Here is a 21,661-nt window from a genome sequence, read left to right on the forward strand (position 1 = left end):
TTGAAACATAGCATACCCATTCATTTAATCATTGTCTATGACTGCTTTTGTGCTACAACAGTAAAATTGAATAGTTGGAACAGAGACTTTATTACCATCTGGCCTTCACAGGAAAAGTCTGCCAACTTCATCTCTAGAGCCTGGACTCTCAATCATTATGCTACATTCCCTCTCCTACTCCAGCTAATGTTACGATTCTCAGTATGTTGCTATTACGGTGTATCTGAAGTCTTAGTACTAAGTTGTATTCCATTTGTCCAAGTTAATACTCACTATTAACTTCTTTTCTTTTTGCTGCCGTCAGTAAAAGGTTTTCTTTTTTTAATGTGCTGAATTTATTAAGGAATATGGATAAGTAATATATGAAAAAATGAGAACAATAATCTCTTTGCACAGTAGGTATGGTAGTAGTAGCTTATTTTAACTCTAGAAGAGTGGCTTGAAGCCCACAGCCCCTGGTGACTGGTGTTTGCTATCCTAACTGTGACAATTTAAGTGTCTCTTTTTTCATCCCCATTTCAGATGGAAGAGAAGAACAGACAGTTACAAGAGCGTCTTGAGCTAGCTGAGCAAAAGTTGCAGCAAACTATGAGAAAAGCTGAGACCTTACCTGAAGTAGAGGCTGAACTGGCTCAGAGAATTGCAGCCCTGACAAAGGTACTGCAATAAAACAATTGGTCAACCTAGATATACTTATAGAAATGACTAGTAATCAAAATGGAATATATAAAGGTTTTCTTTAGGCTTCATGAAGAGTAAGTTTATTTAATCTTTACTATATTGGTCTGTTATTTAGATGAATTTTTAGGTTACACATATCTTATTTATGTTGAAATGAATGACTGATATATATGATGTGATGATTCCTTTGCCTATTTAAACATTAACAAAAACAAACAAAATATCACGTCCTTAGAGTTAATTTTCCATGGTTATATTTGCACATATGGATATACATGAGACATAATAATTTAGTAAGCTCAACATAAATTGTACAGTATTAGAAATGTAGGAAATATCATAAGCAGTTGATTCCTTTCTGACTATGGTATGAAAAAATTTTGTTAGAAGTTAGACATTAGATTTGTAGAAGTCTAAAGCCATTAAATAGTCAGAAAGTGATTTTAATAGTTGTAATTTCTTCTGAACCAATTAAAATCAATAATCTGAAGAATGTTCAAAATTAACTGCTATGTTATGGACATTAGATTCTGCAATTATATGCATATTTTAGAACTTAGCAACCATTATAATGCTAAAACGACTATTCTTACCTTTCACAGTCAAATGGAATGGCATTGCTTGAAAGTCACATGTCACTAGAATAAAAGTACAGATTTTGTCACTAAAAGCATGTTTGACTTTTAATATCAATTCAAAAATGTACACACATTTTAGATGTTCACACAGTCATTACCATGTGCTGTTTTCCACACCACTGCAGTAAATGGGTCAGATAGATATATGAACTGCAAGTTATAAATTCTGGCATTAGGGATTATCCAAAACAATTGATGCAGCAAAATAAAAGTAGACACATATAGTTACTTTTGGAAAAGTAAATAATTAAAGAGGAACAGTAAACTGATGCCTATTAGTTAAAATAGGGTAGTTAAACAGGTAGTGAAAAGACAAACAGTTGACAAAGCAAAAAGTATTGGAATAGTTGGTTGTAGAGTATTGGACTAACTAGCTGAATGAAACTTTAGTCTGATTAGGGTGATACAATCTGGATCCTTCCATAGTCACAGACCATGCCATAAACCACTCTGGAAATTTCAGAAATGTGCGATTTCTAAAATAAATATAAACTTATTTAATTTTAGAAATATTATTGAAATTATATAAAAAGTGCAAACATTGTAGTAGTAGTATGCTATTTTTTCTTGCAAACACATTTAAAATTACTGTAATATGGATTAAGATATGTATACTTAGGCTTTTCATCTGAGGAATATAAAGAACTTTTATAAAGAGATCTTATTGAACTGAACTATTTTAGGGGGAGTTAGGCAAGTGGCTAAATAATAAAAGTAACTTTTGTAATATTTTAGTGTAAAATAATCATCAATATTGTCGTAAGTAAAATACAAGAAAGTCTGGAATCTCTCCCCCAAAAACACAATTTAAAATTCAGCAAAAAATTGCCCCAAAGAATAAAGCATAATTTAAAATATAATACTTGACGTATGAGGCTTTAAATATTCCTAAGAATCCTTAATTTAGAATGTAAAAAAAAAACTTAAAATAGGTGTCTCATCTGTTTTGCCCTCTATTTTATTTTATTGAGGTCATATTTGATATATATATTCACTTATGCACCCAAAATAATTTCCTCAGTTCACTCCTACCTGATAATATATTGCTAAAATTCTACTTCATCTGGAATTAAAAGGGAATAGAAAGGGAATTAAAAGGGAATAGACCCTTTGATTTCCTCACTTTTCAGCAGTTTTATCTCTCTTAAAAAGTATGAAAATGTTAGAATTCACTCTGCTTGTCCTTTTTACTGCTTTCTCTCCTGACTGGCTCTGTATCAACATTATTTCAGATATACAGTTTTTAGATTATCGCCGTATTTAATTCATTATTCACACGCCTCTGGTGCTGAGATTTTATTTTCAGTGTACTCCCTCTGCTTGTAACCCTTTTATAACATTTGAAGATCAGTCTTTCATTTGCTCTCCCAAGTTTTATGGCTAAAATGATTTTTGACCATTTTCTTATCTCTGTTCTCAAGACCTTTAGGGACTGTCTCTAGAACCGGTTTTAGTTATTCATTATTTCAATTCCAGTTTGTTTTCAATATCTTATTATTGACCTCCATAGTCTTTTCTACTTCATAATGTTTTTGACTTCTCACTGATTTATGATTTATGCTTAGTTTAAACCTAGGCTCCCTCTCCTATATTTTGAATGATATTGTTAACAATCCCTCATATATTTTAATTGGCCTATAAGTATTTTTTCTACTTTTATTATCTGCCACTATTGTTTTCTTCTCTTTGGCCCTCCTCTTTTTAAATTTGATTGCTTCTCCATTTCCAAATATATTCACATTCTTCTCAAAACTATTTCTGCCTATAAAAGAGAACTGTAAAGTTTTCTTCTAAAACTTTAGCTCGTTTGAAAATTGCCTTGTCACATTAAAGAGTGAAACCAAGATAAGCCCTATATCCCATCAGGGAGTCAAAAAATAGCAGATTGTTCTTATGTGACTATAGTATTTACACCAGTTGCTTAAATTGCAGTCTTCATAAGATTAAGGTGAACATAAATCAATAGTGGTTGCAAATTGATCCAGTGTTTGTTTAGAGATGATGTCTGAATTTATTCTTTGGTTGATAAGAGTATCTTTTTTTCTGCCAGTGTGGTGTGTGTGTGTGTGTGTGTGTAAAAATAGGTAGCTAAAGCTCATTTAAGGCTTTTAGAAAGTCAGAAGTATTGAATAATGGCTAGGGATAAAATTAAAAATTTGGCTTTGGTGAGTGTATATACAATTAAATAATAAACATTTTGGGATCCCAGTCTTATGATTTATGATGTTTACTTCTTTAATTAAAATGCATATTCCTCAGCAAGGATATAATTCATCTTGAATTCCATAAGGTATTTCATTCATTTTTAGTACCAATAAAAAGTATCAACAATAACAGTGATTTAAACATGACAGAATTCTCGTTTAATCTCTGAACTGAATTTTCACGTTTGGTGTGTTTTCAGTAGTTAAGATGGAAACAGCTAGAAGTTTTAAGGACCTTTGAAAGATCTACTGACTTACATGTATATTTGAATAAACAGTTTTGGAAATTGAAATGTTCATGCCTTGACTACCTTGAGTCAGTCACCAGATTAATTGTCATAACATTAACTGCTTGTTAAAATGTACTTTTGAGAGATTACAGATATGTTTAAGAATTTAAAATATATAATTTCAGCAATATTTTGATCCATTTACTGTATTCTTAATTGAATTATAAATTTTAAAAAATATTATAAAATCATTTTGTGGCATTTGAAGACTATGGTAGCATTCTGTGTTGCTTCTGGTTGGAAATTTGGGGAGAGAAATTGGTTATTTGTTATTTCTTCATTATTTTCCCGATTTATGAAATAAGAATATCAGAAGGAAAATCTTTCAAAATGTAAATTTTGAGTTATTATTTGCATAAGCACAGCAGTTAAATGTTAAATGTTTATTTTATAGATTAAGTTGGAATTTGTTGCATAAAATAGTACATATGCATATGAACCAATACATGAATAGGTTACTATTTCTTTTCAGGTACTGCATGATATATTTATATATAGTCCTATATTTGCATAAAGTAAGTTTCACTGTTTTAGAATAAACTTATAAAATGTAATAGAATATGCTCTGGAGTTAAATTTTGTTATCCTGACATAGGGTACTTCGGCTGTTGTGATTATTTAACTTGTAATTATGATTAAAATGTTGATGTAACTTTACATGTAATCTGTGCATAACATACTAATACAATTCAGCTATCAGCAATGTCACATGTGTTGAACACTCTGCATCTGTGGTTACCTGACATTCACCTCCAAAACATGTAACTAACCTTGGCACTGGGCAAACATTAGCTCACAAAAGGCACTGTGCTGCCTATTCACTTTAGGGCACTATTTTGTTTCCATAGCAACAAATCAATGCAGAATCAGTTTTAGAGTGGTCCCTAGTATCATTCAGGAGAATTCACAATAAGTTTTCTTGTCCTCACAGCACTATTGTCACTTTATTTGAGGACTTTTAATCATTTTCATTTAAAATGTCGAATTAAGGCTATGTCTAAGAATAGGCACTGAGGTTCTACACCTACAGCCATAGTGTATATTCAGAGACCAGAAGTCATTTTGCAAGTTTGCCAGTGCTGCTGAGGAAACTCAATCCTGCTTGAATTGGAGAATACTCATAATAATTAACCCCGTGGCTTAGCTTTTTCTCTGATTTCTACAGAGTTGGGTTTATAATAAATTTTGTTCCAAATTTATTGCACCTGAGTCATTGCCTTGGCCTACTCCTCAATACTGAGGTACTTTGTTTCCATTATTTTTAAGTAATATGATAAACAAACAAACCAAAATATAAAACTTTTAACAATCTATCAGAGACATATTCTAGTGTTTGGTTTCCCATAATTCCAATTATTACATGACTCTTTCAGAGTTGCTTTAATTCATTCTGTAGTGGTCTTTCATTGCCAGCCATCACTAACCTTCCATACCTTAGGTTGGTAGCTTTTTATTTGAGCATATCATTATTTTTCACTTATAACCATCAACTTCATCATGTTCACCAGATATCAGTGTAGTTCTTTCCACATAAAATTCTATTAAAGTATTCAATTTGCTGTCACATTTTTCTTTTAAGCATTCTGTGCTATGTTCTGTTCAGTGTCAGTGCCTTTAGTTCTGATTTTTCAATTTTGTCCCTCTCCTTTTCCTTGACTCGTTAGTCTGATCCAACCTCTTCTACCTCATCTGATGATTATCAATATGTTATGGAAGCTAAACTACAAGAAATGATCTCCATACGTAGGAAGGTAGTCCTACTGGACTTTACTTTCTATTGCTAAATAGAATTCATCTAAGTTTTTCTTTTCATTTGTAAAACTTATGTTACTTTTATTTATTGATAATCGACCATCTGTGCAGTTCAGTGCTTCAGGAGCTTAAGATTGGACAATGGCAGGTTTGTGTTCAAACCATGCACAGTCTGCATGTTACATTTGGCTGATTTCATTGCTCATAAATAACTCCAATGTTTTGCTGATGCTTGGATGTAACAGGCCTTTGTAGCTGACACATTTCAAGCAATGCTGTTCAGCTGCCTGTTTAAAAAAAAGTTTATTTTTTGAAAACTACATTTGCGGTTGGTAGTAGCTTGCTTTACATTTTATTTCAGTTTTTTTAGAGGAAAAGTGTTAACCATATCTTACATGTCAGGTGCGTTCTTCATATTTCTTAACAGGCTGAAGAAAGACATGGAAACATTGAAGAACGTATGAGGCATCTAGAAGGTCAACTTGAAGAGAAAAATCAAGAACTTCAAAGAGTATGTACTTTAAGACCATCCCTCTCAAGCATCAGTTTACGGATTTATATTCTACATATAAGAACTGAATGTCTTTCTCAATTATGGGTTATATTTAAAATCATATGAATATGCCCTGTGCATTAAAAAAGTTTCTGCCAATTTAATCAAAACAGACATAAAGTTAAATCCAGTTTTAAAACTAGAAAAAATACAAAAACAAACCCAAATATTTTTAAGTGATTTTTATGTTAAATTTATTTATTTATTTTTTGAATGTAAGGCTAGGCAAAGAGAGAAAATGAATGAGGAACATAACAAAAGATTATCCGATACTGTGGATAGACTTCTGACTGAATCCAATGAACGCTTACAGCTACACTTAAAGGAACGAATGGCTGCTCTAGAAGAGAAGGTAAAAGGACCAGTAGAATCACATGATTATTAGCTATGTTCTTATGATCATGTTTGTTTTACACTCTGCTACAGTCATTGCATTGTTCAGATGATCCATTTACTTTCCTTAATTTAAAAAAAGCCTGATATATTCTTAAAAGTGAACAAATAGTTTCTGTAAAAATATGTAAGATCAATTTTTAAATGAATAAAAAATGTTACATGGTATATAAATCTTACATATTAGCATGATCATAATAGACAAAGGTATTAAAACGTGTTGCACTTTTGAGATGAAAATATTTCATTTGCCTTTCACGTGGTATGCAAAAAAGAAGAGTAAGACAAAAATTAGTATTTTGGAGTGTGTGGGGAGGCTTGTTTTGAACCATACAAATGTTTCAAGTAACTGAATCTACTGCTAGTCTAAAAGCCAAAATGTGAGTGAGTTTGTATCACCAACAGCACTAGTGTCAGTCCCACCGCAGAGTTTAGAAATGCAAAACTTTCAGCTGCATTGTTTCCAAAAAAGTGTTTCTGTACAACCTACAATTTCATTCACAGTTAATATGTCCGATAATAGTTGGTGACTACCAGACCAGCAAGGGTTAGTGAGCTGGTTGCCAATTTCAGAGTATAAAAAAAGGTAGGGACTAAAACCTAGGTGTAGAAATCATTTTGGAAATTTAGATTAAATGCCAATCGCTACTTAAGCTAGACATTTTCCCCTGCTCCATACAATAGACCAAAACAGGAAAAATGTTTCAATGAAATGTTAAAGTAGTTTGATTAATTTACCCATTAAGAAGTCATAAGGCATGACTTCTTCCCATTCAGCACCAAATGCATGTCAATAACCACACTCTTATTTTAATTTAGCTCTATAAATTTGAAAAGAATACATTATTTTAAATCATGCTTTGTAATACTATAAGAAAAGCATAAAGCTTTTACAACAGTAATACTTTTATGGCAAGGATTTTTTTCAAATCTATGATGCAAGTTATTTCCACATCATGATATGTAACATTAGTTTTTTAAAAAGCTAATATTTTATTTTTATTTATCTAATAATTTAAACATTATTAGAAATTGTTAATTCTGTATTTGAAATAAAGATCCAGAAAATGAACTTTTAAAAAAATTTGATCTTACAATTTCTTCTTTCTTTGGGTAATAAAAATGAGTTTATCTGAATTCTTCTCTATGATAGCTTTGGCTAATATTTTGCTTTTTATTCACTTTTTCTCATTTGAAAAGTAACCTAATTATTTCAGATTTTTAAAAGACTGGGAAGAGGCAGTCAGAAATAGCTTAAAAGTTAATATTTATCTTATTTGTCAATCCAAGTGTTACAAAATGACATTTCCTATTTAAATTATGTATTTCTTAAAATGTTAAGGTGTCTTGTTTAAAGATTCCATGGAAACTTGGTTTCCATGGAAACCAAAAAATAGATGCACCAAGGAAGGAATCAAGGAAGATTCTTGAGTGATAAAAAATTAATCTACACATTTAATTATTTTCTGTTTTATTTATTATTTATCTGTTTTTTTTTTCTTTTCTGTAGAATGTCTTAATTCAAGAATCAGAAACTTTCAGAAAGAATCTGGAAGAATCTTTACATGATAAGGTATTATGGAAGCTTACATTTTGCCCACTTTTCTATTTCGCATTGGTGAATATTTTGTTATAAAATAAATTTGATAATAAATAATTTTAGGATGTTATCTTTTAAAAACATTTTTACTTTTATATTATACATACAGAAAAGTGTACATATATAGGGAGAGCTTGATGAATTTTTACAAACCAAACACACTGAAAATCAACACCCTGGAAGCCCCACTTAGTTAGCATATAATCACTACTCTTATCCTAAAGGATAATCACTATCTTGACTTCTAACAGAAAAAAAATGGTTTTGACTTTTTTCATGCTTTATATAAATGGGATAAAAATGTATGCACTGATTTGTGTCTAGTTTGAGATACTATTTTAGCAGAAATGTATTAAATACCTACTGTGCATAAAATTGTGCTGTTATATTTGCAAACATGACCTTAGTTCTGAAGTACCTGAAAAGTCTAATTGAGGAGAGAAAACACAAAGCAATGAGTTGTAGAGTCACAGATGCCAAGTGTCAAATGAATGAAAGACAGTAAGAACTACAGGTAGGAGAGATCAATATACATTGCTGCTATAAAGAAGGCTTCAGAATGCTTTAAGGAAAGGTAGGACTGTTTTGCAAGACTTTCAAATACAGTGCCTGTGCCATGATTGCAAGTGCTTAGAGTGGGGAGGAGGTGAGTAGTGAGTTTGATGTCTTAAATAATAAGGGACATAACAGTTTGGCTGGAATCAGTTATTCTTATTGTAGGATATGTGATAGACTAGGCAGATAAGGACCAGATTATAAAATGTTAAAAGCTGTAATTGCTAATGTGTTTTCCTCCTTCCTTAACATGTAAAATTCTTGTTAGCAATTTTGTCTTATTTCATTTTGTTCAGCATCGGTAAATGAAATAATATAAAATCACTAACTTAAGAAGTGACTTATAGATGTATATTAAACAAAAGATGGAAGGAATGGAAACAGAGAAAGGAGGGAGAGAGGGAGTAATAGAAGGAAGGAAGGAAGGGAGGAAGAGAGGGAGGAAGGGAGGGAAGGAAGGAGGGAAGGGAAGGAGATCTGGCAACAGTATGTCATTTGGAAGGTATTGGAAAAGATGAGAGAATAAAGATAAGAAAGAACAATTGTACATTTAACTGTATTGAATACTACATATTATGATGTTAATTTAAAAAATAACTATTTAGTCCCACAGTCAGGATGTACACACCCTTAAACCCCGAAAGATAGGTGTATTAGAGCAATACAATATGGTGCCTAGAAGATAGCATCTAATTCTTTCTGAAGTAGTTCAGAAAGTCTACAATGAAGACGATAACGTTTCATCAGGCTCTTGAAGGCACATTTGATCTTAACAAATAAAGAAAGGTAGGGAAGAAGACGATAACTATGCAATAGCCCAGAGAAAACAAAAGATGGTTGATTTTCCGAATCACCAGAAGTTTGCTGTATCACCAGAAGTTTGCTGTGACTGGTATGTGTTTAAAGAACTAGGGTGTAAACAGATTGTGAATTCGGGACTTAATCCTGTTGTGGAATGTTATGTTGTCCAAAGCTCTGTGTGCTTCTGGCAAGATCCCCAGAACCCACTCCCCAACCTCCTACCCAAGCCTGTAGCTCCAAAAGTCTGCCCAGGCAACCCGCAGTACTAATCATTCCATGCTTTGCATTCCTGTTCATGTCAATCACTAGAGGCAGCAAATCCCAGGTCATACCTCATTTCTGAATATCATTCCATACAGCTGAGCACGTTTCCTCATCTAACCACATCTCCTGTAACTCCTCAAATTTTCACTCGATTATCTTTAACTCACAGTCCATTATTAGTAAATATCCTTCATATACTCAACCTCTTCTTTTCATGTTTCTCTTCATTATTTTGATCTCTAAAATTTGAAGTTCCTAGGACTGTCCTTGGATTTCTTCTCTATGTTCGGTCCCTGGTGAGTTCATGGATTTAAATACGATCTGTAAATTGAGAATTTGCAAATTTAGATCACCTACTATACTTCCTCTTCCCTGAGGGAGTACATATATTCAAGAGTCAACCCAGTATCTCTGTTTGGACACATGGTCATCTCAGTCTTAACAAGTAATCCCCCAACCCCCCAAACACCACTACCACCTAACCTAATCACCACCAGCAGCAGTCTTGTCAGTAAATCACAGCTTCTTTCTCTTAACTACGCAGGCTAAAAACTTTGGAGCTGTTCTTGACCTCTTTCTTTATCACACACCCCATAGCCAGCCCAATAGCAAATTCTCTTAATTCTATCCAACCAATATCCTTGCCATTCTCTTTCTAACACCATTGTTGTCCAAGCCATAATTCTCTTGCCCGTTTTTGGAAGAACATAATAATTTTATATCTTCTCTACTTCCTAATCCCATTCATCAGTCCATTTCACAGCCATCAGAATGATCAGGTCACTTCTCTGCTCAGAAATCCCCCAATCATTTCCTATCTCACTCAGAGTAAAAGTCAAACACTTTAAAAGTGGTTTGCAAGGCTTTCAGGTCTACCCTTACCAAACCCTGTAAGCATGATTTTCTAAATCCATTCCCATTTGTCTCTCTCCTTAATCGCTCCAATCCAGTCACAATGGCCACCTTATCCTCTCCCTCACCAAAATAGTCCCCCTAAGAGGCATTTGCACCTGCCATTTCTTCTATTTGCCCTCCCTTTTCTTAATGTATATTTTAACTCCCTCCCTTTCTCTAGGTCTTTGCTAAAATATCACTTTATTGGAGAACCCTTCCATTATTCTCCTATTTTCTCCTTCCCACCAACATCCTATAAATCCAAATTGTTTATTGTCTTTTCTACTAGATTGTAAATTACATGAGGGCAAGAAATTTGTTAGTTCACTACTATATCTTAGGGCCTAGCACACAAGAGGTGGTCAATGCATATTTGTGGAAATGAATAAATGAATTAATAAATGCAATAAGAAACTATCAAATAATTATAAACAAAGATTTTATTTGATCAAACGTGTTTTTTAAAATGATACATCTAGCAGAGGAATGTGTGGGAAAGAGATTGAAGGTAGCAATACATCGTGGAAGCTGGTAAAATAATTCAGGAAAAAGGTAAAAACGTGTGTAATGTAGGATGGTGGTAGAAAGAATTTTTAAAAGAGCAGATAAGAGGAACATTACAAAGGCCACATTGACAAAAAATTGTGGTGAGAAAAGAAGTATGAGTCCAGTAAAATGTCCAGCATTGGCCACATGGAGGGGGAAAAATAATAGCAATAGAAAATCTGGAAGGACACATTTATAATGTTATAAAATTTATAATCACAAAAACAAAATTAAGTCCTTACATGAGTATTTAATTAAGGGCTATAAGATCACCCTCATCTTCATAAATTTGCAGACTGAAACTGTTAATGCCAATCTGAGAAAATTATCAGATGCATAAATTATTGTACCAATATCGAGCTAATAATTTTAACTCATATCAAGTGATAATTTTTTTCTCATCCTTTTAATTCAATCTTCCTTCTCTTTCACCCATGTGTCCTTCGACCATTATAGGATGGTAGAAATCCTTTACTTACTGTAGAAATAAGACCTTTTCTTTATTTTTTAAACTGCTATACTTTCTACTCAGATTTTGAAGTGATGTATACATAGCTGGTCATGACCTTAGTTTTCCCATATGTTTAGAAAAACTTAACATTAGTGAATGTTAGGGAATGTAGATAAAATTTTATTGATTTCTGCTGTCATATTTTCATTTCAAGCAGAAAATCAGGCATTTTTTGCTGTCATGTATAACAATATGTAATAAAAATATATTAATCATTTTTTCCATTTTTAAAAAGTCATTAAGCTTGGTTGTTTGGTTTGTCATAGTTGAGTGTTGGTACTATTGGCATATGCATATCATCTGAGTAACACCTCTTTGATTTTTAGGAAAGATTAGCAGAAGAAATTGAAAAGCTGAGATCTGAACTTGACCAGTTGAAAATGAGAACTGGCTCTTTAATTGAACCCACAATATCAAGGTAACATTAAATAAAAAGCTTTTTCACCAATAATCAATATGAATTTCCTTATGGTTTCATATCTCCTCAAGTAAAATAAATAAGTACCTCCTGTTTCTCAGCAGGCATTGCCCTATTTTGATCCCTTACTGATTTACAGTTTCTATACTCAAAAATAATTCTCTAATTTAGTAATTCTTCCCTCAAATATGCAATAAAAATATAAATTATTACCTTTTGTATTCTGTATTTAATATATATAGAACTATGTCTTCTTATATATTATAAATTATAAATGAAGAAGTGGAACCATATATACAGAGATTACATCTCTTTCCAGGAAGAGTCATTTTCTCTACATGAAGAAATGTTTTCAATGTTTAATGTTGCTGAAGAAACATCATTGGTATGATCACTTAGTATATGACTATTTTGTTAAACTAATTACAATAAAGAGGGAAGGAGAAATTAAATGTGTTTAAAAAAAAAAAATTCAAGTAAACTTGTTTATACTCATCTACTTTGACTCAATACCTAATCTTAAAAAAAAAAAAAAAAAGCAAAGAGATGCTTGTTTACTCTCTAGATAGACAGATCGAGCTCAATAATTCACATATAATTTTCCTTTGTGCTTAGAGCCTTTTATTTAAAGTTGATAAAAAAATCATAGAGGGATTCACCCATTTGAGCATGTATTTGTTAGACAACACAGTATCAGCTATTTGAAACTTTTGACCACCACAGACTTCTAAAAGTCCATTTTTCTTGGTCTTATGCTTATCCTAAGAATGTTAGCTCCACAAAGTTTGGATATTTTGTCTGTTTTGAGTACTATAATCTCAGCATCTAAAAAAAGAAGCCTTGTATATAGTATACTCTCAATAGATATTGTTGAATAAGTGAATATCTAGTAAAGCATTTTTTGGACATTCAGGTGAAAAATCCAAATTAAAAAAAATCCTAAGGGTTCTTACATTCTCTTCAATGTGAGTATTAATAGGAACAAAATTCAGTATTTTGAATTCAGTTTAGTATAAGAAACACAGTTCTGCAGGCATAAATACACCCAAGGAACTTTTAAATATGTAGGTCTTTAATTTTGAAAATAATGTTTATTTTTCTAATGTTTTATTACAGTTTATATATCTGAGGCTATTAATTCAGTGATATACATGGTGATGATGATGATGATGGTAAAGGAGAAAGAAAGAGCTGATAAAATACCGACAGAGTAAATACATAGAACTAGCATTATTCAGTCAACAAATGAAACATATTTTAATAAGACCAAATGGCCATTTCATTGTCTTTTTGACCTTCAGTCTCAGAAATACAGAGTTCTAGAAGTATTGTCTAAAAGTTCATCACCTTAGTGAGTCATCATGGCAGACTAACAATGTGACATCCACAATGAAGGATCATCAGAGAAACTTGGGAACTACATACAGAACAACTATTCTTTTTTGATACAATGGATTGTAATAGAAACAACACGAGACCAAAAATAAGAAAATTGACATTCCTAGGTCTTAGACATACAATAACTAGCAGTTTGATTTTGGAAAACCCATTTTTCCTTAATAAGTTCAAATATATATATATGTATATTTACATAATTATATAAAATAATTTTTATAAAATATATATGTATATTTACATGAATTATATAAAAATATTTTTTATAAAATAATATTTTATGACTATCTCACAAGATTACTTTGCAGATAAATGAGACAAGTGAGAAAAGTGTTTTGTAAACAGTAAACCAACTCACAAATATAAAGTATTATAGGAATTATTAAGATAGCTAATTTATAATGAGATAACTGAATATTTATTAAACAGCAATTATTTCTGGAACATTCATATTTCTGAGTGCACATAATTGAAAAAAAACAATAAAGAAAACAGAAAGTGCATGAGAACTTCATCTACTAGTTTTTGATCTTACAGGTGGGGAGGCAAGAAGAGTTGAGCTAAAGTGAGTGAGTATCAGTGACTAATATCCTCTACTAGAATCTCATCTGAGAAGAAAGTAAAATGAGTTCCAGAGTGGCCAAGAAAGCCTGATTTGGCTCAACTCAGGTGAGAGGGTAGGATCTGGATAATTGGAAAGGACAATGAAGGACATCCCAGGAAGCAGAGAAATGGGTAACAGATTTTCTCTAAGAAAATTCCTACTTGATTTATCTATTGAAGTTCCTTTGTGAGATTATATTCAAGAGTCACAGGAGATTCAGGAGGGAAAACTACCTGGTTCCTTGTTTAAAGGAACCAGTGACTGTATTGTAACTTACATCTGCAAGTGCCTCTCAAAATATTGTACACCAAGAATAATTTTAAAACTGAAATATAGGGGCTTCCCTGGTGGCGCAGTGGTTGAGAATCTGCCTGCCAATGCAGGGGACACGGGTTCGAGCCCTGGTCTGGGAGGATCCCACATGCCACGGAGCAACTAGGCCCGTGAGCCACAATTGGTGAGCCTGCGCGTCTGGAGCCTGTGCTCGGCAACAAGAGAGGCCGCGAGAGTGAGAAGCCCGCGCACCGCGATGAAGAGTGGCCCCCACTTGCCGCAACTGGAGAAAGCCCTCGCACAGAAACGAAGACCCAACACAGCCATAAATAAATAAATAAACCCAAAGTTTAAAAAAAAAAACAAAACTGAAATATATGGATATACTGCCTCTGACAGATCACAGAGTTGAATAAAAAGAGAGAGGTGAGGAGTAACTACTTTAGATGAAGTATAAGCAATGGCTCTTCTACAATTGGTGTTGGTTCAGGTCTTTGTTCTTTCAAGATCAATTAAGTACTTTCTACTTGTGAGACAGTGACACTGGAGATACAGTGGTGATGGTAGTGAAGAATACATGTTCCAGATGGAAAATGCAGGAATATGAATTTGAGCACTGTTATAATAGAGGGAATACCAGGAGCTAGAATAGCATATGATGATGGGACTTTTAAGCTGAGACCTTAAGAATAGTAACCACATAAATGTTTGAAGAGACGATTTCAGGCAGAAAGAATAGCATGTTCAAAGGCTCTAAGCAAAAGAAAGTATAAGTTTGAAGAAAATGACAGACAGCACAGCTAGACGAAGAGAGAAGGCAGAGAGTAACTTGCAGTGAAGCTGGAAAGTAGGAGGGGCCCAGGTAGAGAACCTTGTAAGGACACTGAAGAGTTTTGAGCAGGGCTTTGATGAGACCAGATCTGTGTTTTGTTTCATGTTTTTATAAATGACTTGGAGTTGAGAGATAAAACAACAAGAAAACAATACTCCGAGGATGATGTGTTAAAATTTTAGAAATTCTACTCTGATACCCACAGAGACGTTACCCTAAGCAGCCACAGACTAAAGGTCCCTAGGATGTTCTGACCTAGACAGTTAGGACTGTATTATAATCAATTGCATCCATTCATTGTCTTACCAGATATTTATTAAGTTCTTCTTGTATTCTAGGAATACCTCCTTGAGCATACAATAGTGACTAAAATCTGAACTTTGTCTTCATGAAACTTATACCCTCTGCTATAAATAAAGACTGAGAGTTGTGCCATTTAATGACTATGGCCTGGTTGGTTAGTTTTTAATATATGACTAATTCATAATAAAGCCATTTTGCTTGATTAAGTCTCAAGTTCACTGCTATAAAAACAATAGCTGTCATCTATTTGGGGGATGATTCTTTAGTTCATTTGCTTTAATGTCCAATTTGGCAAAACAAAGACATGCATCAGTTAGGTCAGTGTCTTCTACTTTTTCAAAAACCCAGACCTCACCTAACCTTTTATAATCTTGCCGAATATTTGGGGATGTTTGTCTTTGTTCACAAAGAGAGCTAAGGGTGAAAGCATAGTAGATCAGCAGGAGCCCCAAGTTCAAGAGAGAACACGGCTTTAAGCATATTTCCTAATGATGATGGATCATTTTATAGGACAGCATGTTGCATTTGTAATTATCATCATTATCATAGCAGTAAACTGAATTTACTGTAAATCTCTATATAAATAATATACTTGGAGAAACCTTTAGTGCACTTTGATTACAGTGTACTTTATTATCATGTTTTTTGAAAACCAGTGTGACAATATTTTCCAATTAGAATTTTCCAACTGTTTCGTCTCTAAGCAGATTTCAGAATTAAATGTGCTTATTAAAAGATTTTTCTTAATCTTTTTGGATGTCTTATCAAAAGCTGAAAAACTCTTCTGGTGGAATATCCGATTTTATTAAAAAAAAAGATTATTAACCTTGGGCCAATCTGATTTTAAGTATTTTGTTGATTTCCTAAATTGAAAAATAAAACATTGGAAAATAGATAATTCTGTGACCCAAAAGTTTACACATTTTTCTCTTAGATTAATGAGGAATATTTAAAACAAATACAATGATAAATAGCATGTACTGGGATATCCACTAAATAGCTCAAACTAAGAGTTGTCGGAATGTAAGCCAATGGATTTCGGTTGTCAATCTTAACGTGTTCCATTGGACTACTGCTTTTGAAAATAATGATTAATAAACAGAAAGGTTTTTTAATATTCTAAAAAGAGAAAATGAACTTGACCTTCAGAATGAAACTGAGACTGGGGTTTCTGACATAAGCCTCCGAAGAGACCTCTGGGAGTTACAACACTTCAACACTTGTTTTCTTCCTTGAAGTTTTTTTTCCTTTAAGGATTTGTGCTTTACTGCCAATTAAGCAGTGGATAGTGATTTGCTGGTAAGTTTAATTTTTGAGATTGAGCATATTTTATGTTTTCCTTGTTTCCAGAACTCATCTAGACACCTCAGCTGAGCTGCGGTATTCTGTTGGATCCCTAGTGGACAGCCAGTCTGATTACAGAACAACTAAAGTAATAAGAAGACCAAGGAGAGGCCGCATGGGTGTGAGGAGAGATGAGCCAAAGGTTAAACTTTTTATTTCAAGTCTTTGATGGTTTAAGTAAATGCACTCTTCCACTTTGGATAGTATTTTAATACTGAGAGAATTCATTTTTATTAGTTTCAGGTGTGATATATAACATATTTTTTTAAACTATAACTAACATATAACCCCTACTACGTACCAAAAGTTGAACCAAGTATGTCCCAAGTATTTATCCACATAACCTTGTAAATTGAGTACTATTTTATACTAATTTCAGATGTGAAAATATTGAAGCTGAGAAATTTTAAGTGTTCAAACTTACACAGCCATCAAAGTGATAGAGTCAAAACTTGAGCCTGTATTTGTGTGATTTCAAATTCCACACTTTTATCTATTATGCCATATTGCCAAACAAATGGGCTTTTGGCTTGCTTGGGCATTTAAGCAATGGCACTCATATCGTTAATTAAAATTACATATTTTAATAATAATTACTGTTTTAATAACACTTTGAGGAAAACGTACACAGACTATTGAAAGTGTTTATAGAAAACTGTTCACGGTAAGCTGCAGTGCCAGCCTTTCATTCAGTCAATAGCTTAAAATCTGTAGGCTGTATATGTTGAGTAAGTATACAGTTGCATTTTATAGAGAAGTAATATATAGTTCCTGTGTGCCCTAAGTATAGTTTGTTTTCCTCAACCTCTTTTATGTGTCCAAAATACTATATAACCTACTTGTCCTTATTTATACAAGGCTCTTGACATCCTTTGATTTTTTAGCTGACAACTACAAGTCATGTATAAGTTAGTCCCTCGTAGTAGGCATTCAATATCTAATGAATGGATAAATAAATAAATGAACAAATGAAGAATAAATAAATCCATCTCAGTTCTTTTCTCAGTTTTATGTGGTAAATAAATTAGTGCTACTTGGTACCAAAACAATTTGTAACACAAGTACTTACTCAGGTCCTCAAATCTGAAGTACTCAGGGCAGTATCTTGTGGTCCCCCCAAAAGTCATTTTTACACCGTCACAAAAATGAAAAACAATTTTTTAGAAAGCAGAAAATCTAGGACTGCTCTCTTACTTTCAACCATCTCCTACCTTCAGATCACAGCTTGAAAAGCACTGGTCTGTTGGTTACTCAAAACTTTTGTTCACATGGAGGATTTATTATATTCATTTTAAAAACATAGTCATGTAAATTATTGTAGTATGCCTTGGGTTTAAAAAAATCAGTGAGGCATTTAAGTGACCAGAGCACTGGAGATGAAATTAAAACTCTGTGCAATACTTTTATTAATACTTTCTTAGAATGTTGGGGAGAGAATTCTTGTGTAATTTATTGTGTGGTAATATTCGTACCCTCAGCCTAATTAGTATGAGATGCAAATGCTGAAGTACAAGTGAATAGAGATTGTTATATTTGAAAACAAGTTAAAATGTTGCAAACATAGATGCTTTAAAGTAATTGCTACCTTGAATTGGGGTTGAACTAAAAATCATGCAGAAGTTTATCATTTTTATTCCTATTAAAATATTGATATTTATGCTGAAAATTAGTACCTACCATTATTTAAGTATCAAGGAACTATTTTATTGAAATGATAAATTAAAATATTAATAATCAGTTCTACTTTTGCCAAGTAAGCTATAAAAGCATGTATGTTTTTAGTTTTTATTTTCAGAATAGTGCTTTGAAAATGAGCAGCATGATAAGTACTGTGATTGTTCCTTTACCATCTAGGTGAAATCTCTTGGGGACCATGAATGGAATAGAACTCAACAAATTGGAGTGCTAAGCAGCCACCCTTTTGAAAGTGACACAGAAATGTCTGACATTGATGATGATGATAGAGAAACGATTTTTAGCTCAATGGATCTTCTCTCTCCAAGTGGTCATTCTGATGCCCAGACCCTAGCCATGATGCTTCAGGAACAATTGGATGCTATCAACAAAGAAATCAGGTGAGTTCAATGATTTTTGATGGTCTCAAATGATTAGAAGACCTTGATTCTAAAAATGTGATCATCAGATCACAAACATTGGCATCACCAATAAAGCTTATTAGAACTGCAGCATCTCAGATCTCACTTCACACCTACTGAATAAGAATGTGCATTTTCACAATTCCCGGAATAAAATTAGGACAGCTTTTGTAAGAAACATATATGAAAAATATACAGATTAATGATGATATTAGAGCCATATAAAAGAATGAGGTAAAGGTGAAATCTTTGATGAGTTTTCCAAATAAACTGAAAATCTGGGTAGCATTGGATTTTTTGTTTGATTAAACTTCAGTCTATCTCTTACTCAACTAGTTCCTCTAAGTTTTACTCTCCTTTACAATTAATAGAATACCTAGAGTTTAAAACTACAATTTTTTGTATAGCAGAACCATATTGCCTCTCACCAGAAGGTTTTTCTGGAATCATTTACCACCAATCATTTTAAAGTACAAAATTTCTTTTTCTTTTTCTTTTTTGAAGAGGAGGCAGTTTTTCCATTGGAATGTGTTTGAACATTAATAATGTTGTACTGTGTTACTTGATTAAACCTTCCTTTGGGATTCTGATCTTTGGGTGAAGTTAAAATGCACCATGAATTCACTTTGTTATACAGCAGAAACTAACACAACATTGTAAAGCAATTATACTCCAATAAAGATGTTAAAAAAAATGCACCATGAAAATAAACTTCAAAGTAACAGAATTCATATTCTTTGTGTAAGTGAAAAATTAAAATTAAGAGTAAATTTGCCTCAGTATTTGTATTTATTTATTTTTTAGAGAAGTTTAAGATTCACAGCAAAATTGAGGGAAAAGTACAATGATTTCCCATATACCCCCAGCCCCACACATGCATAGCCTCCCCCATTATCAACATCCTTAACCAGAGTGGTACATTTGTTACAACTGATGAACTTACATTGACACATTATATCATTCAAATACATAGTTTACATTATGGTTCACTCTTAGTTGTTTGGAAAATGTATAATAATGTATATCCATCATTATGATATCGTACAGACATAGTATTTTCACTGTCCCCAGAATTCACTGTGCTCTGCCTATTCATCCCTCTCCCCGACCCAACCCCCGGAAAACACTGATCTTTTTACTGTCTCCATAGTTGCCTTTTCCAGAGTGTCATATATTTGGAATCATACAATACGTAGCCTCTTCAGATTGATTTATTTCGTTTAGTCACATGCATTTATTGTTCCTCCATGTCTTTTCATGGCTTGATAGCTCGTTACATTTTAGCACTGAATATTGTTCCACTGTATATATGTACCAGTTTATTTATCCATTCACCTACTAAAGGATATCTTCATTGTTTCCAAGTTTGGACAATTATGGATAAAGTTGTTCTAAACATCTGTGTGCAGGGTTTTGTGTGGACATAAGCTTTCAAATCCTTTGGGTAAATATGAAGGAACACAGTTACTGGCTTATATGGTAAGAGTATGTTTAGTTTTGTAAGAAACTGCCAAACTTTTCCAAAGTAAATACGTAAAAAGAAAACTTTGCAGTGATCATAACCTTGAATTAAAGGTTATATCATAGGAAATCACAATAAGCCATTTGTAGTTAAGAGGAAAATATCTCAGGAGAGGTGGTTTCTAACTCCATTTTTGAAACAAACTGTACTGGTACACAGTTTTATTATATCAATATGCAAAATGTATATGGATTCAACTTAAATAGGATCTTGAAGCAACCCAGCTAAAGTTCTTTATTCTTTGTGTCTTTGTAATAAATAATGTATACATATTCTTGAAGCTTCTCCGTATTTAAAGAAAGAGTAATAGTGTTTTGTCTTCTCAAAAGCATTTATAGCAACAGTATTTTTTAAAAAAATTTTAACTATCTATCTCTCATATCTACATTATTAAATTGCTTGGTGCTTATGTAAAGGCAACTTGGCTAAGTCAGGGTTTTATTTGGCCAAATTATAATTATGAATGACCATTTATTGAGGATTCTATCAGTTATACTTTTTCATTGGATAGGAGGTAAGACTCAATGACTTTGTTGAGATTTGGGTTTCTAAAAGTCTCATATATTCGTTCCTGAGTACAAATGTAAGATTAGGATTAGTGGCAGAAATTAACTAGGCACTCAAGGTCTTAAAAGAGTTTTAACAGGTGGTAGTATAGAAATGGGGTCAAAATGAAAGTTGGGAGGAATTATGTATCATTTGAAAAGAAAGATTTTCTAATTTTCAGCCAGGAAGTCTCTGGAATTTATTGAAAGTTATATTGCCTAGGGAAAAAAGAAAATATTAGATTTGATATAAAATGTTCACAAAGTTATTTATTTATTTAGTGGATTCCGATTAACATTATAACAGCATAAAATGTATCAAAATTAAACTGTATCTTTCAGACTAATTCAGGAAGAAAAAGAATCTACAGAGTTACGTGCTGAAGAAATTGAGAATAGAGTGGCTAGTGTGAGTCTGGAAGGCCTGAATTTAGCAAGGGTCCACCCAGGTACCTCCATCACTGCCTCGGTTACAGCTTCTTCGCTGGCCAGTTCATCTCCCCCCAGTGGACACTCAACACCAAAGCTCACCCCTCGAAGTCCTGCCAGGGAAATGGATCGGATGGGAGTCATGACATTGGTATGATGTGTCCAGAGAACCTTTGCTTCCATTAGAATTACTGATGCATTAGCTGAAATCTATTCTA

At 32.9% G+C, this 21,661-nt stretch overlaps 1 protein-coding gene across 4 annotated transcripts in view; it reads left to right on the forward strand.

Annotated features, from left to right (window-relative positions):
* The window catches only part of PPFIA2 (PTPRF interacting protein alpha 2), a 470,166-nt gene that overhangs the window by 367,160 nt on the left and 81,345 nt on the right, over positions 1–21,661 (forward strand). For all 4 annotated transcript variants that reach the window (XM_061205834.1, XM_061205833.1, XM_061205835.1 and 1 more), the window contains 8 exons: positions 523–657; positions 5,993–6,076; positions 6,339–6,470; positions 8,022–8,084; positions 12,009–12,100; positions 16,858–16,993; positions 18,706–18,926; positions 21,357–21,594. In XM_061205834.1, the coding sequence (XP_061061817.1) occupies positions 523–657; positions 5,993–6,076; positions 6,339–6,470; positions 8,022–8,084; positions 12,009–12,100; positions 16,858–16,993; positions 18,706–18,926; positions 21,357–21,594 (1,101 nt within the window). The remainder of the gene's footprint in view (positions 1–522; positions 658–5,992; positions 6,077–6,338; positions 6,471–8,021; positions 8,085–12,008; positions 12,101–16,857; positions 16,994–18,705; positions 18,927–21,356; positions 21,595–21,661) is intronic.

Source organism: Eubalaena glacialis, chromosome 11, assembly GCF_028564815.1.
Source record: "Eubalaena glacialis isolate mEubGla1 chromosome 11, mEubGla1.1.hap2.+ XY, whole genome shotgun sequence".
NCBI lineage: Eukaryota > Metazoa > Chordata > Mammalia > Artiodactyla > Balaenidae > Eubalaena > Eubalaena glacialis.